General features: G+C 41.3%; 1 protein-coding gene across 1 annotated transcript in view; it reads left to right on the top strand.

The window, feature by feature from the left end:
• The window catches only part of DNAH14 (dynein axonemal heavy chain 14), a 467695-nt gene that overhangs the window by 165513 nt on the left and 280019 nt on the right, over window positions 1-22163 (top strand). The window contains 3 exon segments of the mRNA XM_074947623.1: window positions 13310-13363; window positions 14024-14169; window positions 15230-15298. Coding sequence (XP_074803724.1) covers window positions 13310-13363; window positions 14024-14169; window positions 15230-15298 — 269 coding nt within the window.

Here is a 22163-nt window from a genome sequence, read left to right as displayed (position 1 = left end):
CTGCAGCATAGAATCATAGAAATATAGGACTCAATAGGGCATCTCATCCAGTCTCTGCATTGAGGCAGAACTAAGTATTACCTAGACCATTCCTGATGGTTGTCTAACCTGTTTTTAAAAACCTCCAATGACAGAGAGATTCCATAGCCTCTAGGTAATTTATTCCAATGCTTAAATAGCTTTACAGTTAGGAAATTTTTCCTAATGTCTAACCAAAATCTCTGTTGTTGCTATTTAAGCCCATTACTTCTTGTCCTGTCCTCAGACAATAAGGAGAATAATTTATCACCCTCCACTTTATAACAACCTTTTATGTACTTGAAGACTGTTAACATGTCCCCCTTCACTCATCTCTTCTTCAGACTGAACTCCAGTTTTTTCTATCATTCTTTGTTGGTCATGTTTTCTAAACCTTTAATCTTTTTTTCTCTCTCTCCTTTGGATTTTCTCCAGTTTGTCCACGCCTTTCTCGAAGTGTGGTGCCTAAAACTGGACACAATATTCCAGTTGAGGCCTTATCAATGCTGAGTAAAATGGAAGAATTACTTCTCATGTTTCACTTACAGCACTCCTGTGAATACATCTGTAAAGGGGGACAGACTCCAGTCTCTCCTTTGCAGGCTCTATCAGGTCTGTGTTGCTAGCCATCAGCCAATGAGAGCTCCTGGGCAGTACTTCTGCAGAACTGAGAGCAGAGGTCTGCCCTCTTACACTGCCTGTCCCCTTTTGAGCTGCTCTGTTTCCCTTTTGAATGTCTGTCTCCAGTTTGCACAAGCTTTGTAAGTGTGGAAGGGCAGGGCAGGTACCAAGGTTGCTCCTTAACCCCTTGTTCTCTAGTGTGGAGTTTGTATACCACATCCCATACCCTTCCCCTCAAAAAAGGACCTGGATTCATATCCTCCAGATCCAGGTCCCCACCCTCTCAGGGAAAAAATCAGCATTTTGGTGGGCCTTCCTAGCTCGGTGAAATACCTGAAAACTGTATGGCTTTAAGAAAAGGTACCACTATATAATTCTGGGGTTGGCATACTTTATGCAGTTTAACCAGTGAAGAGGGGCAATGGTCTGTTACTAGTGAGAATGGATTTCCCAACAAATACTGTCTTAGGGCCTAGTCTGCAGCCCATTTCACAGCTAAAGCTTCCTTTTCTATGACTGAACAGGTCACCTCCTGGGGGAAGTTTTCTGTATATATAGAGGACCAGGTGGTATTCTTTGTCAACTGCCTGGGAAAGGACTACACCCAGTCTTACATCAGAGGAGGTGTCTGTTTGTATTATGAACTTCTCAGTCGAGCTCAGCTTGCAATAAGCAGGCAGGCAAGCGACCATTTTGAGGCTACGCTCGAGGACTATTCCCAGGATCCTTCCTTCCCTATTTTTGCCAACTGCCTTTCTCCTTTCCTTCCTGCGTGGGCATCTATAATATTGGACTGATGGGTCCTCAGTACAGTGGTGTGGAGTTACACCTTTCAGTTGCTTTCTACCCCTCCTTCCCACCTCCTCGCCCCATCCTTCTCCAGGGACCCTTCTCACGAGAGTCTCCTCTCACAGGAGGAAGAGGGGTTGCTGCAGCTAGGTGCGATGGACGTCGTTTCTCCAGAGTACAGGAACAAGGGGTTCTATTCCCTTTACTTTTTAATCCCAAAGGCCAAGGGCGGTCTGTGACCTATCCTGGACCTGCGAGACTTGAACCGTTTCCTAGCGAAGCTGAAGTTCTGCATGGTCTCCCTGTCCTCCATCATACCCTCTCTGGATCTGGGACACTGGTACGCCGTCCTCGATCTGAAAGATGTGTACTTTCACATCACCATCTTTGAGGGACACAGACGCTTTCTCCAGTTTATGGTAGGTCCCAACCACTGTCAGTTTGCCATCCTCCCATTTGGCCTAGCATCCTCCTGTTTGGCCTAGCGACAGTTATTTCCCAAGTGCATGTCAGTGGTGGATGCTTACCACAGAAGTCGGGGTGTCCAGATCTACCTGTACCTTGACGACTGGCTAGTCAAAGGCAGCTCCAGGTCCAAAGAGATGTCACACTACTGTTAAGCCACTTGCTGTTGCCTCGGCCTGTTGATAAACAACAAAAAAATCCATGTTAGAGTTCATTGGAGCAATGCTCGACTCGACCTGTGCCAGGACGTTCCTGCTGCTGTGGAGATTCAGGGCACTGACGAACCTCATCGTGGAAGTCTCTGCATTTCCTCTGACCACAGCCAGGGTTTGCCTGCACCTCGTAGGTCTCATGCAAGCGTGCACATATGTGATGTGCCATGCCAGGCTCTGGATGTGACCCCTGCAGCAATGGCTGGCAACGGTCTACTCCCAATCCAAGGACCGCCTGGAAAAGGTTGTTGTTATCCCCACGGCGGTACTTACCTCACTGCGATGATGGACTGACCCCGGGACAGTCCTGGAAGGAGTTCCCTTCATCAGCACTCCTTACTCAGGTGAGTTGGTTTCGGATGCCTCGGACCTTGGCTGGGGGGTGCACCTCTCCAGACCCAAGGGTATGTGGTCCCCAGAGGAAATGATGCTACACATAAACGTCAAATTGCTCAGGGTGGTGCACAGAGTGTGCGTGATCTTCCTACCTCATCTGTCAGGCAGAATGGTCAGAGTCTTGATGGACAACACAGCCTCGATGTTCTACATCAACAGACAAGGGGGAGCGCAATCCTCAGCCCTCTGCCAAGAGGCACCCTGTCTCTGGGACTTCTGCATCAACCACGGAATCCACCTAGAAGTGTGTCACCTTCCGGATGCCAAGAACACGCTAGCAGATCACTTAAGCAGGGACTTCTCCTCTCACCATGAGTGGGTGCTCCTCCCCGAGGTAACCAGCACAATCTTCAAGAGGTGGGGAACTCCCTAAGTGGATTTGTTCACTACCAGGCAGAACAGGAGTTGGCACAGGTTTTGCTCCAGATGGGGTCTGGGCAAGGGCTCCCTCTCCGATGCCTTCCTCCTGCCGTGGGCAGGAAGCCTGATGTATATGTTCCCTTCGATTCCGCTCATCAGCAAGGTCCTAGTGAAAATCAAGCGAGACAAGGCTCAGGTTATCATGATCACCCTGGCGTGGCCTTGCCAGCACTGGTTCAGGATGCTATCGAGCCTGGCAGCAATCCCTCCATGGCCCCTGCTGAACCGACCAGACCTGTTGTCACAGGATCACAGTTGACTTTTGCACCCCAACATCGCGCCCCTCCACCTCACAGCATGGATGTTGCATGGTTGAACCCTGAGAAGCGGGTCTGTTCGGAAGGTGTCCAAAAGGTCCTCCTTGAGAGTAGGAAGCCCTCGACTAGACAGACATACCTGGCAAAATGGATGAGGTTCTCCAGCTGGTCGGCTGAATGGGGCATCTCCTCTTTGCATTCTTTGGTGCAGTCGATCTTAGACTACCTGCTACATTTGAGGAACCAGGGCCTGGCACACTCCTCGGTCAAGGTGCATCTGGCAGCCATTTCCGCCTTTCATCCATCAATCCAGGGTCAGGGTCAGACGGTATTCTCCCATGACATGATCAGGTTCCTCAGAGGGCTTGAGAGACTTTATCCACAAGTTCGGTTCCTGGTCCCTCAGTGGGATCTCAACTTGGTGTGGGATGGTTCCCAAATAAATCTTTAAATTACAAAGCTGTTGCCCTATAGAGAGGGAACTTCAATTAGTGACTATTCGTCTACTCTAAAAATAATTAAAACAGTGCTTAACCTTTGCCACCCTGCTTCTGTGATTCACTGCTCATTATTTCCCATTAGGGATGAATAAGCAGAGAAGGGGTGCAGCAGAATAAGAAATTTCTTACCTGTTGATAATTCAGCCATGCTGGTAGACTGACAAATGAACAGAATACTCGCTGTAACCATTTAAAGTTTTCTCTAAAGGTAAATGACTTTGACATTTAATCACAACATTTTTATATCAGTTTGGTGTCTTAATGCTAATAATTAGTTGCTGGAGTATTTCTACAGTTTTAAAAGAACTTTTCTGGTGGCCTATGCTGCAGGGTAGGCTGTAGTTCTGGAGCCTTCAGCAACGACATTGGACTATTTCCAAATTCTGTAGGTGGGATATTTTACCTATTAATGATGAATTAGTAGAGAAGCTTCTACAATAGAATCTCAGTTATGAATAACAGAGTTACGAACTGACCAGTCAACCAGACATCTCATTTGGAATTGGAAGTACACAATCTGGGAGCAGCAGAGACGAAAGAAAAAAAGGAAAGCATATACAGTACAGTACTGTCTTAAACATAAACTACTTAAAAAAGGGGGAAGCAACATTTTTCTTCTGCATAGTAACGTTTCAAAGCTGTATTAAGTCAATGTTCAGTTGTAAACTTTTGAAAGAACAACCATCATGTTTTGTTCAGAGTTATGAACATTTCAGAGTTACAAACAGCCTCCATTCCCTAAGTGTCCATAACTCTGAAGTTCTACTATCATAGAAAATTATCAGTTCAGAAATGTATTATTCCGTATGTGTGTGTGTGCTCGCACGCACGTATGCATAAGTACATATACAGTTATATATTATGGATACACATGCATACATTAACATTACTTGTGGTACAGACAAATAGAATTTGGGCTTGATGCATTGAGTTTGTTACAGTGTCTATTACTTTGTGCTATTATTTTAAAAGTGAACATCCTACCCTATATTAATTTCAAGATTGCCATCCTCTTCCCCTGAGCTCCACAATAATATTCTGTCTCCCCTAATTTCTTAATCAGATTGCCAGATTGAACAATTGAATAGAGAGCAAGTTGCATTTTTTCCTTATAGGGAAGGAAAGATTGGGGAGGGGGGAAGGTAAAGAACAAAATTGAGACTCAAAATCTACTAAAGATATAGAAAAGGAAAAAAACAAACAAAAAAAACAGAATAAGCAAAATATGAAAGATGCAGCAATGTTGCCATCCCGTGGCATGTTCGGATGTAGAGCATGGTTACCAGCAGATCCATCACAAATGAGAGTGGGATACCAACCCCAAAGGGCCACTGAGGTATAAATAGTTTGTGTAGCTTGACTCAACAATGACTGGGGAATGGGGTGTAACTGCGTGTCAGGATATATAATCCCACATTGGGATTGAAGGCTCTTCTGACGACTCACTGTCAACAGGTGTTAGAGCCCTGTATAAATCTGGTGAGAATATTATGTTGACTGATTGTGGCAGGTGGAGCTTTTTAATTGCCCAAGATAGTACAGGCTATTAACTACGAAGGCTTGACCCTTTGGTTTGAGAGGAGTAGGGATGAAGACAGAGATGAAACCCTTAAGTAAAGCAGGTTGGGGGAGAAATTTTAAGATGAGGTTTATGTTTTTTTATGTTAGAAAGGAAACATGGTCTAGTTGACTGGGTAGTAGAGTAGGAGTCAGAAGACCTGGATTCTATTTCTGGCTGTACGAACTGACTTGGCACGCAAGACTTCATCTTCCTGTGCCTCTGTATCCACTCCGACCTTCTGTTCTTTCTATTTATTTTAGACTATAAACTCTGAGACAGACGCTGTCTCTGAGTGTGTGTTTGTACCAGTTCCCTTGTACAATGGATTCCTGATCTTGCTTTGGACTCTAGGAGTTATGTAATAGAAATAAGTATTGTATTATATTTGATTTTCCATTAAAGCCAAACCCCAGGAAGGGGTTAAGTGTGCCATTATACAGCTTGTGTAGACATTATTTGTAGTTGGGGAGCAGGGGAAGGAGAGACATGACATAGAGAGGGAGAAGGATGGCCTTGTGATTAAATCACTGGCTTTGTATCACAGAATACCCACGACCAATTCCTGGCTCTGCTACAGATTTTCAGTATGATATTGGGCATAATTTTTCTGATTCAGTTCCTCATCTGTAAAATGGGGATACTTCGCTACCTCTCAGGGGTTTTGTGAGGATAAATTTATTAATATGTGTAAGGTGCTCTGATACTACAGGGCCATATAAGTATCCAGAGAGAGAGAGAGAAAATATTTGAAAGGTTTAAACACCAAAGAGAGAGAATTTGTTTAGTATAATTAAAGTTGGTACAAGTAGGGTAATGGCACATTTTAAATCTAGGTTGGAGAAGACACTGGTAAATGTACAATAAGAATCAGACCTGCACTGTCAGGGAGATGGACTAGATGACCTACAAGGTAGGTCTCTTCCATCTGTAGATTCTGGGTGTGATGGGTTGGGTCACAGAAGCCCCGTTGGGACTGCCACCTGATGTGCTAAGACTACCTCTAAGCCCATTTTCCCTTGCAGTTTGGGACTTCAGTACCTTGCCTGGTTGTGCCAGACACGCTAGCCTGCTACAAACACAGACCCAGGTCTGAACCACGTCCCCCAAAAGCTGCAGGCTTAATTGAAAACAACTTAAGAAGTGCTCCTGTCTCCAACACCCAGATACCCAGTTCCCAATGGGATCCAAACCCCAATAAATCCATTTTACTGTGTATAAAGCTTATACAGGGTAAACTCATAAATTGTTCGCCCTCTATAACACTGATAGAGAGATATGCACAGCTTTTTGCTCACCCAGGAATTAATTACTTGCTCTTGGTTAATTAATCAGTAAAAAGTGATTTTATTAAATATAAAAAGTAGGATTTAAGTGGTTCCAAGTAATAACAGACAGAACAAAGTAAATTACCAAGCAAAATAAAACAAAAACTGCAAGTCTAAGCCTAATACAGTAGGAAACTAAATGCAGGTAAATCTCACCCTCAGAGATGTTCCAATAAGCTTCTTTGACAGACTAGACTCCTGCCTAGTCTGGATCCAGCAATCACTCACACCCCAATAGTTACTGTCCTTTGTTCCAGTTTCTTTCAGGAATCCCTTTGGGGTGGAGAGGCTATCTTTTGAGCCAGCTGAAGACAAAATGGAGGGGTTTCCAGGGGCTTATATTGTCTTCCTCTTGTGGGTGGAAACCCCTCTCTTCTCCTGTGCAGAATCACAGCTACAAGAGGGAGTTTTGAAGTCACATGGGCAAGGCACATGTCCATGCATGACTAAGTTCTTTACAGGCCGATGCTGTTATTTACATGTTAGTTTGAACGTTCCCAGGAAAGTTCAGATGTGGATTGGCGTCTCTCAAGGTCCATTGTTAGCTAAGTACTCCCAATTACTTGAATAACCCCTTCACATTATGTTGAACAAATCTGCCTTATGTGCTTCCTTCAGCAAACACTTTAAATACAAGCATAGAGTCAATACTCATAACTTCAGATATAAAAATGATACATGCATATGAATAGGATGAATACATTCAGTAGAACATAACATTTGCAAAGATATTTTACATGGGATATCGAGCATAAAACATATTCTAGTTATGTTATATTTACACTCATAAGCATGTTTCTATAAAGCATTATGGGGTGCAACGTCACACTGGGCCATGACAGTTTGCCTTCCTTACATGAAGAGTTTTATGGAAATCAGTAAACTATTCATTGTGAGTAATTATCCTTATAAGAATTTTAATGAGTATTATATTTTTTGCAAACCTCAGTTGAATATAAAACAAATACTGTAGCTATGAAGAATGTAGTCACTCTTAAGGGTAATGGTTGTTCAGAATAAAACTTCAGCCTTGTTTAAAAGTTGAATCCTAAGAACACATATACATAATGATTTCTGAAAATAAATAAAAATATGGGAATAAGTAAATCCCTAATGCAAAACCATTATAGTTGATGGGGTTACAGTGGGGATGGAACTGGCCCATTGCCTTTTATTCTTCCCTGTGTAGCTCTAAAATGTTGCATTATACCTTTAATTTATCATTTCCAAAGTGATTTTAATTGGTACAGAAATGCATCATTAATTAAAGTTTACATCAGAGTAAGAAAGCCAGTGATACTTGGAAGAACTTATGTAATGGAGGTCGCTAACCATTTTTTTAATAATGAAGACCAAAAAGATAGTTAATTGTGTCCATTCATGATAAATGTTAAGGTTTTACTGACTGTCAAATTTATGAAACTCTAATTCAGGGCATATAATTCTATAGTTTGTTGCACTGATAAGATGATACAGTATCAGACTGCTATATTTTAAGATACATCTTATTGCTTTCAAATCAGCTTTGTGAATAAAATTGGGCCATCAAGTTCATGTCATTTTCTTACAGTTTAGATGTGTTTCCCTCAACTGCTGAAACAATTTTAGTTTTTTTAAATTGATCATATTATCATAAATATTTGGAAGTAAGTCAAAGATGCTGTATGGTACATATCTGGGTGTAAGGGATTCAACTATATACATCAGTTCTAGTTTCCTTAATAGCATGCTGGTGAGAATGTTGAGCTTTTTTACCATGAGACCATAGTTTGTCTGTTTTGGAAAGGATTAATTAAATATATTACATAGATGGTGCCAAAAATATTTGTGATGCTAATATTTTCTTTCTTTTAATCTATTTCATTAAATTTGCTGTATTTAATACATACATTTTATTTAGCAAAAACAAATCAGTTATTTTAGCCCTTTGTATAAATTTAATTTCTTGTCCTTTGGTTGAGCTCTGAATTGTTCAGTATTAAAATGCTTAGGAAACATATACTTGGTAGATATGTGTTAAAAACATTGATGTTTTCAGCTTCTTTTTGGCCCCTACTTTTTATTAAGAGACGAAACTTACTGCTACTTTTCTTCTTTTAAAACTGTATATTATTAGAGAATATTGGAAGCTTTGCTTCTATGATCTAAAAAGCCTCAGAAAATGTTTACAAACATCACTGGAAAACTGATACGTGAGATGTTGACCTTTATTCATAAAGCAGTAATACACCAAGGATGCAATGCTGCAAAGTGTTGAGCACCCTCAACTCCCTTTGAATCGGACTTCAGAATATAGTAGAACCTCTGAGTTACAAACACTTCGGGAATGGAGATTGTTCATAACTCTGAAATGTTCTGAACAAACTCCGAACAAAACATTATGGTTGTTCTTTTAAAAGTTTACAAGTGAACGCTGACTTAATACAACTTTGAAATTTTATTATGCAGAAGAAAAATGCTGCTTTTAACCATCTTAACTTAAATGACACAAGCACAGAAACAATTTCCTTGCTTTGTCAAATCTTTGTTTAAACTTTCCCTTTATTTTTTAGTAGTTTACATTTAACACTGTTCTGTATTTGCTTTTTATTTTATTTTATTTTATTGTCTCTGCTACTGCCTGATTGTGTACTTCCGGATACAAATGAGGTGTGTAGTTGACTGGTCAGTTCACAACTCTGGTGTTCATAACTTTGAGGTTCTACTGTACTTAATATCTTACCGGAGGTTTTCAGTATCTCACAGCATCAGGTCTTATTTTCTCATATCTATCTTTTTATTCTTCATGTGTATGGTCAACCATTACAGTAGCTGTCTACTGAAATGAAAAAGAAAGAAAGCCCTCTTTTACATGGCAAATTACATGTATACAAGTTATAAAAGAGAGTATATAAGGTAATCAGATGCATTAATTTAAAATAGCTGAATGAATTACATAACTATTTCAGAACAAGTAATTAGTATAGCAAATGGGAAATCTCACAATGCAGATTCTCACATCTGATTTAAAAAATATAGATGGGATTAGCACAGAAACATGTTGGGTGTGCATAGAGATGCCGTGCAGGCAACCCAGGATTAGAACCAAGTGGCCGTTCAGAGAAAGATTTTTTTTTTGGTTTCCAAAAGTAAGAATTCATGTCCCCCTGCTGTAAAGCTCTGGGTACCAGCTGAGCCATGTACGTAATTTTCTTTCTTTGGTAAAAGGAAAATGCTGTTGCAGCGTGGCTTTCTAACAATGGAAGTAGTGACTGAGATTATGGAAGATAGAGAATGGGAAAACTGCACTTAATGTGTTCAATTCTGATTTCAAATTGCCCTCCTAATTTTCAAAATGTAACAAGTGTGCTCCATCATTCTCCTTCCTACTAAGCACTTGTTTTGGATGCCACTCTTTTACTTCTGCTCCCTCTGTCTGGAACTCTTCCCTTCACCCGTACCAATTGCTTTGGCATTTTCAGTTTCACCTTAAACAAATAATTTTCTTGAGTTCATAATTGAGTCACTATAAAACACTTTGGGGTATTAGGCCACATTCAGCCCTTGAGTAATTTCATAGGCTTGTGGAGTTGGACCCATTTTTACATGCCGAGATGGGTGGTTTTTCTGAAAGTAGAAGAATTTGTATAGTTTTTCTATAGGTACATAGGCTGAATTTTCCACACTGCATGTAGAATAAAAAACAAACTATAGTGAATATATTGTAATAAATTATTATTCTACAAGGGCTTATATGTGACCATTTCACTTCAGGTGTGTGCATGCCAATGCATTGAAGCCAGAGATATTTTTCCCATAATTGTACCATTAGGGCAGCGCATGCGTCCTCAGCATTCTTTTACTTCCCGCTGAAGTTACAAAGAGGCACAAATACCCCTACCCTCCACGGTTTCTTCTTCCTGCTCGTGGTTCGTAATCAGAGCATAAGTCTTTGTCACACTCTTTTCCCTTTCTCTTATCGGAGAATTTTTTCTACAAATTATTCTCTGTCTTCCGGAATGGAAGCTGCTTTGCATGCCCCTTAAAATCCAGCTGCTCAGTACATGGCGGTTCAGACTCCACACTGTCCAGGAGCACACCATCAGACTTGACAGTATCCCCTTGCCAGAGGGAGTCAAAGATGCCATTTTCCTTCTCCGGTGTCAGATTTTACTTTTGGAATCAAAGTGTCAGGACATTCAGGCTATTTTTAAAAATTTCCTCATCTCCAGATTTTCTTATTAAATGTTTATCTTCCACATTTTATTCTGAGTCATTGTGGGGGTGCTTGGATATGTAAATTGGTATATAAGTCTTCAATTCCCAATGGCTCAGCTGATTATTTTAGGAGATTTTAATGCTCAAATAGGTCCCCCAACAAACACAGTATCAAGGGAAGAAAACACTGAAGAGACTTTAACTCCTGCCCTGTGCTAAGAATTTTCAGTGCTAAAATAATATTGCAGATGCTCTATGGGGCCAAAATTTGGTGTAGAGGCCAAATTTCAGCCTTAGTATTTTTGAGGAGATTTTTAATTCTCCCAGTTTCTACCCCTGCCTCATTTTTACATGCCGAGATGGGTGTTTTTTCTGAAAGTAGTAGAATTTGTATAGATTTTCTTAAATTTTGGTCTAAGAGCTGTACTCTTCCAAATTATAGATTGGTTTGTATTTGCCTTCAGGAGGTGGAGGAACAACCTGGGTACTCCTTATTTTCATGGTATAAGACCATCCATATTATTATAGTTAGGTTCGGTTTTTCTGTTACTCCTTTGCAATATGTTTTAACCAATGTAATCAACTCAGAATGACAGATATTACCCAAGAAGAAGATACGGCTATGATTCCTGATTTTAACTTTGCCTTTGGGTTTTCTACTTTGAAGATTGCCCATGTTTTTAACTATATTTGAATTATCAAATCCTCATTTATGTAAGATACATACTCTGTTAAGATTCCAGATCATGGAAACTGCTGTCCTTAAAGGCAGATATGAAAAAGTTCCTTCACATCTTCTTTTTTGCTCATCTGGAGCATTGGAAGATCTACCTCATTATAGAATGATTATAGAATTTTTGGATTGTAGAATTTTCCAGCTGCTGAAAGCAAGAATTTAACCTTTTTTGCTTAATAAAAAATAAAGAATTTTTATCGCCGTCTCTAACGATAATGATTTTAGTATTTTCACAGTCCACAGTAGTAATTAAATCACTGCGAATTTTTGCCCTATTAGCATTGTACCAAAGAAGAGAGTTTTTATTAAGTTCTGATTGGCATTTTAATATATTATACGGATATTGCTGCTGTTTTAGATTGTGTATATTTTTCTTTCTGTATTTGCAAAAGACGTATGTCATATGCAGTCTAGTAAAACTGAAGAGAATGCTGCCCTCAAAGGATGTGAAATTGACAAAAACTTTCCCCGAGGGCTGCCCAGGATGCACTGACTCTGTCTTAGCCTCCCTGCCAGCTCTAGGGCTGTAGAAGCAGAGAACAGGCACTCAGCCTCCCTGCCTCCCCCCAGATCTGGGACCAGAGAGACATCGAGTTGGGAGAGGTGGGGAGGCTGAACATCCCCTAGTTCTGCAGCTGGAGAAGCTGAGCACTCCAGCTCTCTGCCTCTCCAGCCTGGAACTGGTCTTGGGGGTGGAAGGGAGGCTAAGCACCCCAGTTCTTTGCTTCGGTTCTTTGAGTATTATCCTGATCTTGAATAAGTAATAAATAACGTACAATGTAGTATGTTAACATTTTATTGTAACTTTGCCCTAATAAAAAGTTTTTTTAGAAAGTCTTGTTATGAAATTTTGTCCTGATTCAGGATGAACGTATATACCCACTGCTGTCAAGCAGGTTTGTGCTTGGCACACCTGAACCATGCCACTGCTGCTGGTACCTGTGCTACCACAGCTACATTACTATTTATATTTGCATTAGCTCAATGAGAGCTAGCACAAGTATGTGTGTGCAAACTGGGTCTCACACCCCTAGCTCCTAGTACAGATGTAGCCTAAATGTCAACATTGTTCACTATTTCACTGTTCTTTGAAGCATGTATAAAAGGAGAGGAGGTATCGTACTGTTAAGATTTCCACAATTTATTCCAGTTTCTCAAAGTATAGATTGTACCTGTCCCCTCCCCCACAAGCTGCTGGGGAAGAAGAGGTATGGAAAATGTTTACATTAAAATTTTGTCTACGTTGCAAAAGAAAAGGTGTGCAAAGACACAGCAACTCTGCTTTTAGCTCAGTTTTAGCAACTTGAGTGAACGTTTGTAGGGCAGCCTTGGGTTGAACTTGAGCTGCTAAAAGTTGAGTTGCTGCGTCTTCACTGTTATTTTAAACCTGCGTTAGCTAACCTGAGTTAGGAACTCACTGGGTTTTTTTTGTTTGTTTGTTAGTTTTTGCTTTGCAGTGTAGGCATAATCTAAGCGAAGGAGGCCTTTAAAAAATGCGGACTGGTTTTAGGGGAATGCAGTTTGTTTAATTTTCCTGAAGGGGGGCTCAGCTTTCAAATGTTTGGGAATACTTCCCTAATTGTAAATGTGAAGAGTGATGATTTAGAAATGTAAAGGGTGAATCAGACTTAAGGTGAGGTTACTTCTCTCCTTTTAGAATCATTTATAAAAATTTGTCCATCAAAAACAATTTTTCAAAAATATGTTTTCAACAACTTTTATGTCTACGGGGATGACCTTATTCAAACACTATTATTTTAATGTTTCAAGAAATGTATCATATCTGCTCTAAAACAGTATTCTTTCCCTTAGGCCATGGGAAAACTCTGTGTGGTTTTTAATTGTTTTGAAGGTTTGGATTATCAGGTAAGGCATGTTATGTTCTTTATCTCAAATAACTTAGCAGGATAGTACTGCAAAACAGAATAAATGTAATTCCCCGTGAAATGACAGTACAATAACAAAGTTCATCCACTACTTACTGCAGGTATAAAGATAAGACTGCCAGTGCCATTTGCTCTTTTGGGTTTTTAATTCACCAACAGACTGGTGTTATAAATTGCTAAGGAATATATCTAAATAATAATTTAGAATGTCTCTGTCAATATCTGAGCTTTTTAAGACTGTGTCTCACCTATTATAATTTCGCTTTCAAAAGGAAAAATATTTCATGTTTTTCCTGTTAGTTCTATCCTACAACTATAGTACATTTCTGTTTTGAAAACTATGATTATGATAATAATACAAGGGTTTTTTTTTTAAAGAAAAGTGAATGCAATTAAATTTAGAGATGGGGTCAGGGAGCTGTGTGCAAATCTAGATCCAGAATATGTTTAGATTAGGGTCAGAGAATACGTTTAATCTACTTTTCTGCTCCCTTGAGTAAATAAGATGATTTCTTTCTCTTTTTTTCTCTCACTCTCTTGTGCTTAATGGACATTGCAGTTTTTCAAGAATCAGTATTACAAAAATCATCTAAAGCTTCAGCTATTAATACTAATTTCTGTTTGTTTTTTTTCCCTTAAGATGGTAGGAAAATTCTTCTGTGGACTAGTTCAGTCTGGAACATGGTGTTGTTTTGATGAGTTCAATCGCATAGATATAGAAGTTCTGTCTGTAATTGCTTCACAAATTCAGACAATCAAGGCAGCAAAAGATAGTCAAGTTATCAGGTATTTGTTTTCATTTCCTTGATTCTTTTGCAAGTAATAGTGCCTTATAGAACTGGCTATTTACTGCTTTAGCTCTAGAAAGGCACTTGAATTTCTTACACCTGTTCCACACTATGGTTGAACCTGTGCTGCTGATAACCAGATTTAAACATTCCTAGCAGGGTTAGGATGGTTTCTCTTAAGCAGTCTGGGCAAGGTTTGTTTTTTTGGTTTGCTAAGAAGAATGTTACGATTGTGCCTCAAACTATTGTATAGTTTACCTTGAAGGAGTTAGTTTATATTATGATTGAGTGAGCAGAGAATGGGGCAGAGGGAAATCCTTGTATGCCTTGTTCAGAGGACAAGTTCTGCTAGCAACAAACAGAAAACCTAAATATCTGTTTGGCTTCCCCACACTCCGAAAAAGGAAACAGAAAGCTAAATCATGCCCTCATCCCCTCCATAGGTACATAAAGGCCCTAAATGCACTCGAATCACTTAGGTTCTGCTACATGTGAGTGGGGAAGAGGAAACTGTGGAGGGGTTGCACAAGAGGAGGACGCTGTACCCTCATTATAGCAGTGCTTGGTAGCAGCTCTCTCTGGAGCAGTGTGGAGGGGGGGATGTTTGAGCCAGGTGGGTAATGGGAGAGTTGTGGTGTGACCAGGTCCTTGACTGTGTAAATCCACTGACCAAAACACTTATTGTATGTATGCATGAATGCAGAGGCTACAGCCATTACTATAGGTCATAGTCTTCAGTAATTGATGCACTGGCCTTTCCTTCCCTACAATGGAGGATTTTCACGCTCACAGAGATTCTCTGTGAAAGACCCATTTACTTGTGCTTTGCACTTTGTTCAAGATTTGTCCCAAAGTCATTCATCTTTGTCTTCCCTCTTTCCCTCACAATTTTGCTTTGTTTTTATGCATTTTAGGGCTTCTGTGTCTTTTTAATATTTGTATACACATTATACAGTAGTATTATCCAGTTAAAATTTGCAGAAAACATTTTTCTCCCCCCTCCCCCCCCCCTTTTTTTTTTTTTTGGTAAATGACTAATAATGTGCTTTATAACATAGATTTGTGCTGGAAGGAAAAGAAATCCGTATCAATACATCCTGTGGAATCTTTATTACCATGAATCCTGGGTAAGTGACAATAAAAGATAGACTTGTTTGAGAATGCCGAAGCATGAGCTTCAAAATTCCCCTTTGATGCCTCATACAGATTAAACTCTAGGCTGCTTTTTGACATTAGTTTATCTTCCAGATCAGTTAGAATATTTGGCTGTTTAGTAACTAAAGAGTTACTCTTTTTTTCTGTAACTTGTTCCAGGACCCAAAAGGAATGATGAGACTGTTTTTCCTAATTTATGGTCATCATCTGTCCCTTAAGGCTCGGCATGTTGCTTTCTAACATATTTGCTCAAAATGAAGAGACCAAATTATTTTTCCTCTTTTTTTCAATATATTTTTTGTACTTTCTATGTCATGAATTCATCATTTCTTTCCTCCCCATTTCCCTCTCCCTCTTTATAGTCATAACATTTGTAACTTTTCCCCTGTCAAATGGGTTTATAGCTATAGAGTAGTATTTGCCTCCTCTGCTCTTCCCCTCTTATCAGGCTGTTGGCAAGTCATGTGATCGTTCCTTTGTAAAATCTCTGAATATCTGTTTTTTCTTCATCATCCTTACACCCTAGTCTGTGCTTTGGTAACCCCTTGTCTCAGCTACCGAAACCCCAGGGATAGTCAGTATGGAGGCTGTGGGCCAAATCTGGACTGCCAGATGCTTTTGAACAGAACCAGAAATATTTTTATTTATTTATCATTATTGTTGTTATTTTTATTATTTTCTCTGGAGTCTGGACCTTGACTATACCTTGACCATAAAAATTGGACCTTGACAAAAACGTAATTGACTTACTCCTGTTTACTCCATGGCCTCCCTGGCTTGTCCCCTTGCATCCCTGCAATCTATTCAAGACACTGCTGCCATAATTATCTTCCTCTCTGGCCACTATTGTTGACACTCCCATGTTTAAATCCCTGCATATTGGGTTCCAGTCACTTATCACCTGAAATCTGAGCTGCTTGTCCTCCATTTCAGCCTTCTGTGTCTGTACTTCTCAGATCTTATTTCTGCTTACCTCTCCTCTTATTCATAGAATCATAGAATATCAGGGTTGGAAGGGACCTCAGGAGGTCATCTAGTCCAACCCCCTGCTCAAAGCAGGACCAATCCCCAATCAAATAATCCCAGCCAAGGCTTTGTCAAGCCTGACCTTAAAAACCTCCAAGGAAGGAGATTCCACCACCTCCCTAGGTAACGCATTCCAGTGTTTCACCACCCTCCTAGTGAAAAAGTTTTTCCTAATATCCAACCTAAACCTCCCCCACTGCAACTTGAGACCATTACTCCTTGTCCTGTCCTCTTCTACCACTGAGAATAGTCTAGAACCATCCTCTCTGGAACCACCTCTCAGGTAGTTGAAAGCAGCTATCAAATCCCCCCTCATTCTTCTCTTCCGCAGACTAAACATCCCCAGTTCCCTCAGCCTCTCCTCATAAGTCATGTGTTCCAGACCCCTAATCATTTTTGTTGCCCTTCGCTGGACTCTCTCCAATTTATCCACATCCTTCTTGTAGTGTGGGGCCCAAAACTGGACACAGTACTCCAGATGAGGCCTCACCAATGTCGAATAGAGGGGAACGATCACGTCCCTCGATCAGCTGGCTATGCCCCTACTTATACATCCCAAAATGCCATTGGCCTTCTTGGCAACAAGGGCATACTGCTGACTCATATCCAGCTTCTCGTCCACTGTAACCCCTAGGTCCTTATCCGCAGAACTGCTGCCTAGCCATTCGGTCCCTAGTCTGTAGCTGTGCATTGGGTTCTTCCGTCCTAAGTGCAGGACCCTGCACTTATCCTTATTGAACTTCATCAGGTTTCTTTTGGCCCAATCCTCCAATTTGTCTAGGTCCCTCTGTATCCTATCTCTGCCCTCCAACGTATCTACCACTCCTCCCAGTTTAGTATCATCCGCAAATTTGCTGAGAGTGCAATCCACACCATCCTCCAGATCATTTATGAGGATATTGAACAAAACCGACCCCTGGGGCACTCCACTTGACACCGGCTGCCAACTAGACATGGAGCCATTGATCACTTATTGTGTGCTTTTCTCTCAAGTCACCTGCCTAGCTGCTGGTTTGGTATTCTTCTCCAACTTCAATCCTCCTTCCTTATTGTCACAGATCTGGCTGAGTTCCCGCTGTTGGACACTCACTAGACTGCTGTGAGGAAACCTAAATGTTGAATCCAACTTGTCTTTAGCTTGCTGGGGCTGGACAGAGTTTAGTCCCTGTTGTGGCTTTGGGCACACACTCCCGGTGCAGACCTCAGGTCTGACTCACCTTTTGTCTATGGGGACCCTGATGTCCCAGTTCTGTAGGCCCTGAAAATTTAGTGTCCCATTTCCCCCATGCCTCTACAGCAGCTTTTGCAGATTCCCTAGAATGCCAGCAAAGGTGTGAGTCTTCTGGCTTAGTTTTCCTCTCAGGAGTACATGATAGTGAAAGCCAGCCAATAGATAGACTTTGCACAGGATTCTATTACATATTTTCTCTTTACTTAGTAACATGAGAAATACACAGATCTATATAAAATAATTAACACACCTGTACACATATCCGTGCCTCAGCATCCTTTTCCGCTGGAGAGTTCTTTGGGCTTGGTTAGAAACCTACTGTCAGTATTTGTGCCATAAGTGCCCCCTTCCCCCCAAAGCACAGCCACAGGTTATTGCCCAAAGGCTAATGCCCAGACACTTAATGGGTCGTTGGACGGGATAGATGACAGGTGCCCCTCACAGGGCCCAGTGGTGGTAAGTCCGTAATGTTAAATGCCCTGCTAAGCCCAAACCAGTGCAGGAACTTGGGCCCAGTGAAACTTGGAAAGAAGACACAAAGGCTGGTAAACGACAAGGATCAGATGCAATTGTCTGCTACTCCTGTGGACAACAGCGACATAGATTTTGTGACTGCCCATCCATAGAGTGTAACTTTATTCATATGTGGACAAGAGAAAATAGGGCATAGAGAAAAGCCTTGGGAAAACTCACAATTCCAGTAGAGGCAAATGGCCAAAAAACACTGGCTCCTAATACTTGGGGTGTGACCAGAAATTTTTTTGGGAGCGGATAGTGGGAACAGTAGGGAACTTAGTGGCAGGGGGTGGGAATCCCCATTATACATCCACGGAGAATTTTTACAGTAACTCAGCATGACAGTAAAATTGGCTGCTGTTGGGAACCAGGGAGAGATGAAGGTATACGTGACCCCATTAACTCAGTAATATACTGTCTTGCACTGTTCAAGACCCTTTTTTGAGCAATGCAAGTTTATTAATTCGTTCACCATTTCATCAACGGAAAGTGGATATACACTAGCCTTTGTACACCTGAGCAGATTTACCAAGCACTTCAGGCAAACTCACTGGTAAAAGATAAAGAGTCAAACAATTTATTGACTGCAAAAGAGAGATTTTAAATGATTATAAGTGATTATAAGTCAGAGTGGTTACCAAAAACAAAAGAAAATATAAGCATGCAGTCTAAACCTTAACCTTTATCACACTGGACAGTATTTAGATCAAGCAATGTTCTCACCTCACTGGATCTTACAGTCCTTAATACACAGGTTTGTCTCTTAAACCTGGGCCAGTCTCCTCCATTGAAATCTTCTTTCTTCTCAGTGTCCTTGTCGCTTGCAGCATAGGTGGGGGAAGGAGAAAAGGCAAAGCATCGGGCCACTGTGTTCTGTTTTATACCCTTAGTTCATGTGCTTGGAGTCCAGGTATGTCAGGTGGGCATTGTTAAGTCACCAGGCAAGATTGAGCAGTTCCCCGGGTGAGGCCTTGTGCAAGCGAGTCATTGCATTATAGCTCCCTTGCTGGACAATGACTGTTGATGGTTGTTTGACACCTGCCTGGGCATTGGTTATCCCCCTGGTTATTGTCGTTGGGGAGCTAGGTATCTGGGCACTTCCCAAACCTACAGCATATTTTAGTGACAATCATACAACACAATTCTCATAACTTCATATGCATTAATGATATATATATATATATGTTTAGATGGAACAGTGGGTTTCAGCAGATCATAACCTTTGCCATGATACCTTACATGCTTTGTATGCAATATCACAATTATATGCAAATGATGAATATGGGAATTACTGGGCGCTCCCCTGGGGTGTAGAGTGTCACATTCCCCTTAGCTCAGGACCTCTAGGGAGACACCCCAAAAGAAGTATTAAAGGCTTTTTCTCCTTTACGGGCCTCGCGCTACTCACCTCCCAGTTCACAAGGAAATAGACCTGGAAAGAGAAGTGACTAGAAAGGTGAGAGGTGAGTGACAATTCCATCTGGAGGCATAATGGAGACCACAGAGTCTGTAGTCAATCCAGGCAAGGCAGAAGATGCCAAGGAATGTTCTTCCATGAGTTCAGACGAGACACTCACCACTGCAACTGGACTCAGAGAGGCTCAGATTTCTGTGTGGAGCAAAGCAATGACATGAGACTTTGAGTCAGACCTTCGAACAAGTAGCAATGATCAATAAGGAGAGGATGTGGACCTCTTGAAGGCACAACAGTGCCCCCTCTTTTTCCTCAAGATGGACTGATTCTATCACATAGACCAAGACAAGCAGATGCAGGAGATCCATACACATTTACTAGTACCATGGTTATATCATTAGCTTCTTCATCTGCAATTCCTTGTGTGGGACACCTGGAGAAAGATAAGACTCAGTCTAGGTATCCTCAAAAAAGTTGGGAATTTTTGTACATCATGTCCCAACTGCCAGTTTGTGTCCACTGACGGAGTCCCATGGGATCCAGTAGTATCCCTTCCCTTGATGGAGGCCCCCTTTGAACAAATAGGAGTCAACCAGGTAAGCCCCCTAGAGAACAGTGCCTCTGTACAACAATTATATACTTATTATAGACTATGCCACCTGATACTTGGAAGCCATACCACTCTGATCCACAAACACCAAGACTATTGCTAACAAGCTGCAGAAGGTCTTCTCATGGGTAGGCATCCCCAAAGAGATCCCGATAGACCGGGAACTAATTTCATATTGTGGATGATGAGAGAAGTCTGCATTGATATATTGAAAGTCAAAGCGCTGTGCACATCTGTGTACTATCCGCAGACAGATGGCCTTTGTTAAAATATTTAAACAGACATTAGAGAATACTCAAGAAATTCATCATCCAGGACCTTTGACAATGGGACCAACTACTCCCAGTCCTGCTCTTTGTCATCAGGGAAGTACCACAAGCCTCAACAGGATTTTCTGCATTTGAACTGTTGTATGGACAAAAGCCAAGAGGCATACTAGACCTAGTGCAGGAGACATGGGAAAGCCAGGCTCCAAGAGCCAAAATCCTTGTACAATGTGTCTTAAAGTTATGTGAGAGACTGGGAACTGTGGGTCCCTACACTCAAAAAAAACCAAAACAAAAACAAAAAAACCCCAAACCTTTGAAGAAGTGCAGGAATGGCAATGACGGTATTATAATAAAGGGGCTCAACCACACACCCTCCAGCTAGGTGACCAAATTCTGGTGCTTCTTCCAAACTCAGAATCAAAGTGGATAGCCAAGTGACAAGGACCTCATTAGGTAATGAAGACGGTAGGAAGCATGGAGTATTTAACAACCGGGGGGGGGGCGGGGAAATGTCAGCAAATTTACCATATAAATGTGCAGAAGCCAGGGAAGGCCTCTTTGTCATGCTGTACCCTGAGGACCCAAAACTAGGACCCCAAATTAATTAGTACCTGAAACAAACTTAGTGCCTCTCAGAGAGAACCTAAACTAGGAGCAAAAGGAGCAGACATCTCAACTGGTGGCCACATTTACAAAGGTGTTTTTAGCCCACCCCAGGAATATGTCCATTGCATACTATCTTTATTAATACTGAGCCCAGTAAAGTAATACAGAAGGGGCTCTGACCAGTCCCCAACAAACTGAGAGGAGAAGTTGAGAAAGAGTTCAAGGCCATGTTAGAACTTGGGATAACAGAGGAATCCCAAAGTGACTGGAGGAGTCCAGTTATGCTGGTCCCAAAGCCAGATGGCACTGTGTTTTTGTACAGACCTCAGAAAAGTGAGTGCAATTTCAAAATTTGATGCCCAGTTTCATAACGTGATGCCTACCCTATGCTTTGGGTGGATGAACTCTTAGACTGGTTAGGACAAGCCCAATGCATCACAACTCTGGATTTGGCAAAGGGGTACTAGTAAATTCCCTTAACACCTGACTTTCAAGAGAAGATGGCTTTTTCCACGCTACTCAGCTGATTCCATTTTAAAATGATGTCCTTCAAGTTGCATAGAGCAGTGGCTACTTTTCAACGGTTGATGGAGCGACTACTCCAATCTCATAATCAATATGTGGTGGCATTCCTCAGAAATGTAGTCATTTATAGGAAAGATTGGAATTCCCATCTGGACAAAGTAGCCACTGTCCTTCAAGCACTGCGGGAAGCCAGGTTGATGGCCAACCTTGCCAAGTGCACAGAAAGTAAATGGGAAGTCCATTACTCGGGATACTTGGTCAGTGGCAGGTAAGACTGCCCCTTGTAGGATAAGGTCCATGTGTTACAGGTCTACAAAACTTCCACCATTAAAATGCAAATATGGGCCTTCCTAGAATTCCAATCTGTGAAAGATACTTTCAAGACCTGAAAGACATAGCCTGCAGACACCCAGTGTAGTATAGCCTGGACTTGAAGAAGTAATTTGTCTTGAAAATAATTGCCTCCAAAATAGGTCAAGGAGCGGTCTCCATTCCCAGGAGGTACAGGAGAAGAACACCTGGTAGTGTACCTCAGCCAGAAGCTCATTTTTTTGAGAGGTATATTCGGTGATAGAGAAGGAATGTTTGGCTACCAAGTGGTTGATAGAGAACCTATAGTACTACTTCCTGGGGAACGAAC

This window comes from Natator depressus, chromosome 3 (genome assembly GCF_965152275.1).
Source record: "Natator depressus isolate rNatDep1 chromosome 3, rNatDep2.hap1, whole genome shotgun sequence".
Lineage (NCBI taxonomy): Eukaryota > Metazoa > Chordata > Testudines > Cheloniidae > Natator > Natator depressus.
This window is presented reverse-complemented; position numbering and strand designations above follow the sequence as displayed.